Source organism: Macrobrachium rosenbergii, chromosome 2 (assembly GCF_040412425.1).
Source record: "Macrobrachium rosenbergii isolate ZJJX-2024 chromosome 2, ASM4041242v1, whole genome shotgun sequence".
NCBI lineage: Eukaryota > Metazoa > Arthropoda > Malacostraca > Decapoda > Palaemonidae > Macrobrachium > Macrobrachium rosenbergii.
This window is the reverse complement of record NC_089742.1, coordinates 77,777,404-77,784,059: the sequence shown is the minus strand read 5'-3', so window position 1 is coordinate 77,784,059 and position 6,656 is coordinate 77,777,404. Positions and strand designations below refer to the sequence as shown.

Below are 6,656 nucleotides of genomic sequence, written 5' to 3'. Positions count from 1 at the left end.
GCATTCAAAGAGAAAACGTCTAATCTATTGCTATAGTTCTACGCGTATTTTTAGAATATTGTTACGATATATGGCAACTGCCAAATCCTTAGCACAGGAAGGAAGCAGTAATAAGTAAAAATTTATGAGAGTGAATTCATTTGAATGAAATTCGTGATAAAGAAATCCTCACTGTTTTAAAAATAACTGTAAATAATAATGTTACTGGAACATTGAACAAGAAACATGTCATGAGGCGTTCTCAGAATAAGTAAATGATTTGATGATGCGGATCCGTTAATGAAAGGTAACCAGTGGCTGAGGTAAACAATTTTTAGTTAAAAAAATTCTTGAGTGATGGAAGACTTGTTTTTCTTTCATTGTATTTTAAAGCTGTCCACCAACGCATTACCAAAGAGAGCAAGGCAATCAGATTCAACATTATAGTGATGAGTTCCCTCAAAGTGTTCATTAGAGTGATGAGATCCTTCAAAATGTTCAACATTAGAATGATGGGTTCCTTCAAAATGTCCAACATTAGAGTGATGAGATCCTTCAAAGTGTTCAACATTAGAGTGGTGAGATCCTTCAAAGTGTTAAACATTAAAGTGATGAGATCCTTCAAAGTGTTCAACATTAGAGTGATGAGTTCCTTCAAAGTGTTCAACAATAGGGTGATGAGGTCCTTCAAAGTGTTCAACGTTAGAGTGATGAGATCCTTCAAAGTGTTCAACATTAGAGTGATGAGTTCCTTCAAAGTGTTCATTAGAGTGATGAGATCCTTCAAAGTGTTCAACATTAGAGTGATGGGTTCTTTTAAAGTATTCAACATTAGAGTGATGAGATCCTTCAAAGTGTTCAACATTAGAGTGATGAGATCCTTCAAAGTGTTCAACATTAGAGTGATGAGATCCTTCAAAGTGTTCAACATCAGAGTGATGAGTTCCTTCAAAGTGTTCATTAGAGTGATGAAATCCTTCAAAGTGTTCAACATTAGAGTGATGGGTTACTTCAAAGTGTCCAACATTAGAATGATGAGATCTTTCAAAGTGTTCAACATTAGAGTGGTGAGATCCTTCAAAGTGTTCAACATCAGCGTGATGAGATCCTTCAAAGTGTTCAACATTAGAGTGATGAGTTCCTTCAAAGTGTTCAACATTAGAGTGATGAGATCCTTCAAAGTGTTCAACGTTAGAGTGATGAGATCCTTCAAAGTGTTCAACATCAGAGTGATGAGTTCCTTCAAAGTGTTCATTAGAGTGATGAGATCTTTCAGAGTGTTCAACATTAGAGTGATGGGTTCTTTTAAAGTGTTCAACATTAGAATGATGAGATCCTTCAAAGTGTTCAACATTAGAGTGGTGAGCTCCTTCAAAGTGTTCAACATTAGAGTGATGAGATCTTTCAAAGTGTTCTACATTTGAGTGATGAGATCCTTCAGAGTGTTCATTAGAGTGATGAGATCCTTCAGAGTGTTCATTAGAGTGATGAGATCCTTCAAAGTGTCAACATTAGAATGATGGGTTCTTTCAAAGTGTTCAACATTAGAGTGATGAGATCCGTCAAAGTGTTCAACATTAGAGTGATGGGTTCCTTCAAAGTGTTCGACATTAGAGTTATGAGATCCTTCAAAGTGTTCAGCATTTGAGTGATGAGATCCTTCAAAGTTTTCACCATTAGTGATGAGAACCTTCAGAGTGTTCGGCAGCAAATGAGTAAATGGAAATACGATTTCCCATCCTTCTTTATTAAGGTTTATTATGCTTTCAGTCTTTATTACTCTTAAATCGTTATCATATTTCCGTCAAGTTTGAACATTATATTCCTTTTCCTTTAACAGTCATTGTGAATTTGCCGTAAAATGTCCATTACGTTTCTTTTTTTTTTTTAAATGAGATTTAATCACATGTTTACTTCTGCGAGTTCCTTTTAGGTCCATAGTTAATTTACATTAAAAAGCGCATTCTAATGTTTACTTTTTTGGTACATACTTCATTCACACTTGAACATTTGTTCATTTCCATTAGGATTTAATGGAACGATTTGGGTCATCTGAAATTAGACAATATCATTGATGCGGATATCATGATATTGAGATACGATGTATGAGTAAGCCAGTATATTTGAAACAAGTAAGTAAATGCAAATATTTTCAAAGGTAATAAACATTGACATTAATTTAAAACTGCCAATCATTTCATTATATGAAACATCATCTCTAAGAAGATATATTTTCATGATGTTGCCTTGTAATATGTATGCCTTTCCATAGTTTTGATATATTTACTCTTCTATTTATCATGTGTTGTTTGTAATAATAATAATTGTTGAAATACCGTATGTAGTGTAGTGTCAGATCTCCAAAGAGTTAGTGATTTAGATAACTTAACAATGTAATTTAGAATTAACAATATCTTTATTGATAATAGCGTAGTAGCAGGAGAGAGAGATTCGAGTTTTAGACCAGATGTGCCATCTGTCATCAGTTCAGATAAGGGAGCACTTTGTTTTGGGCTGCGCGATGACAAGTCAGAATAACAATTGCTGATCCATTTTGTAAGCCAACTCAGGTTTTTCGTTTTGTTTAAAAACTTGCCAGTCATAATTAGATTGTGTAAAGGTTTCTGTGAAAGCTTTGTCCCGTACGAGAAGAAGAAAAATGATTTCACTATGTTACATGTGTTCCTTTGGATTTTTTTTGGTAAAGACATGTACTTTTGAAAAATATGAGTGAGAGTTGCACTGAGCACATGGCAATTGCATCATGTTTAACATTGTGTTGCTCTGATCATGTATTGTCCCGATGCATTCAAAACGTTTTACTGGAAGTTACGTCACCTTCCTTCTTGTAGAACTTTCTCTTGTATCTCGTCCCCAAAATGCCTTAATGACGTTACTTCAGTGTTTCTTGTGCTACTGGAATCCTCAGATTTATTCATTCTAATTTGAGAAACTGTTAGAATTGGTTCCCCCCCACCCGTCTCTCTCTCTCTCTCTCTCTCTCTCTCTTTCTTCGAAAGAGAGTAATTATTAATGTAAAGTGTTAGTGTGGTCACTAGTATTAATCTTAGCTTTTGATATCGGAGTATAGGAAAATTATTTACATTTGGAACGTGCCTGATAAAAAGTGGGTTTTGTGAATCTAAAGCAGCTGCAAGTGATTTTACAAAGGTTTTCAGAAGCTTGTGTAAGGTAAAGTGAATTTTACTTATTAATACCATGGCATAATAAGGTATATTGACTAAAGTTACTTAACTTGACATCTACAGTGTTTTATTGTTTTGGTTTCGCAATTATCGCTTGATTTTCACATTTATATATTGGTGATTTAACATTTATTTACTTAGCATTTTAAATATTTTTAATAATTTTAATGTTACATACTTGTTTAATCTTCATTTGCGCACAAAAATTTTCTTTACAAATCGCCGAGCAATTCTTGATAGTTTTAATTTTGCGTGATTAACTTAATTTCTTGACAAATTAAAGTTTTTGTAATTTAGTTTTGTTTAATAATTTAGCTCAAGATTTAATTAAATTTTGTGTTGTTTTCAAGTAATAGTAAAATTTTTCAGATTGTGAATTCCAATTTGTGAATTCTAATTATAAATTTTGAATTTAAAAAAACTTTTTTGTATTTATTGTTAAAAAAAAAGTGTTTCATTTATTGACCACCAGTGAATAGGATTAATTGTGTGCATAAGGCAAAGTGATAAATATGTTTTCGCTGGTTTTGCTGGAAGTGGGAAAGACCGAAACAGTTAAAGTTGTGCTGATGGGGTAATGCCCTTTTATTCTAGTATATTTCTGCTTGTTTATATATTTGCTGATGTCTCAGACTAGTCTTGATAAACTTACTTTGATTTTTCATGTGATTAATGAGCTTTTGAAGGGATCACTGTTACCTTTAGAGTACTCAGTCATAATTCTTATTGCTATGAGAGTTCAGGTATCTGGTTGAAGTGAGGTAAATTTTTGAAATCTGTGATTAGTTGTGTAATGACCAGGTACCTGGCACGCTTTGTGACAATAGAATTTGGTGCCCAGAGACCTGGGAACAAAGCAGAAGTATCTCACTCTGAACATGGTTTATACTACAGTGGTGTTAGGGATATATTTATTTTTTGCATTGTATTGTAATTATTTAATTGAGTAACCCCAGAGAAAATGCTCTATTCAATGTTCAGAATTTTTAACAGCTCATCCTCAGAGAGTTAGCGGAATCCAACCTGACTAAGGCACAGTGTACTGCTTTAGCAGTGGCATGTGGCAATCTAGTGGTATGATTAGATAAATCAGATGTATTTTCAATCCAAGCATTGATGGACTCTGGCAAAACAGATGAAAGAGAGTTGGGAGAGCTCAAAATTGTTGAATGCAGCTGGTGGGGTTTATAGATAATAAGAGCAAGAAAAGAGAAAAGTGATGCAGAAGCAGAGCTTAGACGTATAGAAACAGAAGAAAGTTTGATTAAGCTGAAGATGCAGGCTGAAGAGAAAGAAGAGGCTTGAGGAGAAAGAGAAGAACAGCAGAAGAAGAAAAGAGAAGAACCCAAAGAAAAGAAAGAGAAAGAGAAAAAAGAAAGAAAAGACTAGGCAACAGATCGAGAACAGAAAAAAAAAAGAAGAAAGAGCAAGGACACAAGAAGATTATGAGAGATAAATTAATAGCTCTTAGTTACCTGTAACACCAAATCTAACCCTATCCAAGGTACTCAAGAGCCTGTATTTGATGTAGTAAGCATGCAGAAGTTAATTTCAGAGTTTACAGAAGAAGCTCCAGATGAGTTTTTTGATCACTTTGAAAAAGTGGCTTCAGGTATGGGTTGGCCAGAAGATAAATGGTCAGTCTTGTTACAGAGTGGTCTCATAGGTAAAAGGAAAAGTGCCTGTTTAGCCTTATCAGCTGACCAATTTGCAAAGAGTACCAGGTACTCCAAGCATAATGTGCTAAGTTTTACCAGAGATGACCCCTGAATATTATAATGAATTCAGAGTTTTGGATGATCAAGGAATGACGTTCTTGAATTATGCCTACAAAGTAGAAGATGGGCAAACGATGGTTGGAGGCTGATAAAAAGTTAAATCTATGGACGAACTTGAGGAGTTAGTAGTCCTAGAGTAACATCTTAGATGAATTCCTTAACACATAAGAGCCTATTTAAGAGAGAGAGAGGTTAAGAAACTTGACAAAGCTGCCACATTGAGTGAAGACTACAATATCATTTGTAGCAAAAGGAATTATAATGTCAAGTACAATGCACAATGTTAAATCCTCATCATCCAGTTTCGTAAGACATGCAGAAGACTAATGTTGTCTGCTTCAAGTGTGGAAGAGTAGGACACTACAGTCGACACTGTTATCAGACACAACAGGAAGACCAAGTGGTTAAAAGGTAACCAGGTGAAGCAAACTACGAAAAACAGTGTGGGAAGACTGAGACAGTTGGAAGACTAAGACTAAACAAGCAAGTGTTTAGCAACCAGTGGCAGTGTGGCACCAAGCAGTGGGTGGCTGAGGCAGCTTGGAGCTTTTTTAAGCCATATATCCATGAAGTGCTGAAAGAGAACTCGGAGGGAGTGTGTAGGTACCAGTCAAGGTAGTATGTGATACTGGGGTAACCATAGTGTGGTAGTTCATTGGTGCTCTCTCACAGTTGAGAAATATCTCATGGAATTCAGTTATTTTGAAGGGTATAGGAGGAAGAGAGGTAACTCATATATGTCACTTGTACCTGTTGTGTGAACTGGTGACAGGGAATGTTGATTTTGCTGTAATGGACTCAGTAGCTGTTGAAGGCGTGCATGTTTGCTGGGTGTGAAGTTGGTGGTGAACCATTTTGTTCCTTGTCCTGTAGTGACAGACAAGCAGTGAGAAGATCAGTCCTGGTAGATTTAGAGAAGAAAACCCCACCTGTTTCAAGTTGTGTAACTACCAGAACATGAAGAGAACTATGTCTGCAGGTGAAGAAACTGAGATATACCTGTACCAAGAAGGATCCAAGCAGAAGGATCTTTGAGGAGCTTAGAAAGGCTGTTCCAGGAAAATTAATTTTCCCCTAGTGTTAGTAATGAAGAGATTTCCCAAGAAGAAAGAGGATCCTGTTGTTCTTGAAGAGACTCAGAGCAGTCAGGGTGTTTCTGAAGATAGTAGTGAAACTACAACAGCAAAGTTAACAGATTTTGAGAGTTCAGCCCTTGAAGTTGGTCAAGTGACTATAGAAAAACTAATGGAACTGCAAAAGAAGGATACAATGTTACCTGATTTGTTCTTCAGAGTTATTGATCAAAAAGAGATACAACAAACTCCTACTTGTTATTATCTGAAGGAAGGATTGCTAATGAGAAGCATCACGACTTGTAAATATATACCAGGAAATGCTGAATGGGGCGAATATCTTTTTTTCTGGCACAAGACTTCACAAGGATGTTAGCAGGTTTTGCAGAGAGTGTCACACATGCCAGATAGCTGGAAAACCGAATGAAACCATTCAGAAAGACCCCCTACAACCCATAGAAGTTAGAGGAGAACCCTTTAGCAAGGTGATTATAGATGTGGTTGGGCCTTCCGAAAACAAAGAGGAAATGAATATCTGTTAACATTAATGTGTCCAGTGACAAGGCATCCTGAGGCGATTCCTGTAAGAAGTATAAGTGCAAAGGTAATTGCTGAGTTAT

General features: G+C 35.8%; 1 protein-coding gene across 1 annotated transcript; it reads right to left on the bottom strand.

The window, feature by feature from the left end:
• Window positions 1-575: 575 nt before the first annotated feature.
• LOC136843311 (histidine-rich protein PFHRP-III-like) lies at window positions 576-5,817 on the bottom strand. Its single transcript, XM_067111564.1, has 3 exons — window positions 5,714-5,817; window positions 4,661-4,701; window positions 576-1,474 (listed from the first exon to the last, which is right to left on the bottom strand). Exons 1-3 carry the CDS (start codon window positions 5,815-5,817, stop codon window positions 576-578), a joined length of 1,044 nt encoding a protein of 347 aa, XP_066967665.1.
• Between the last annotated feature and the right edge of the window lie 839 nt (window positions 5,818-6,656).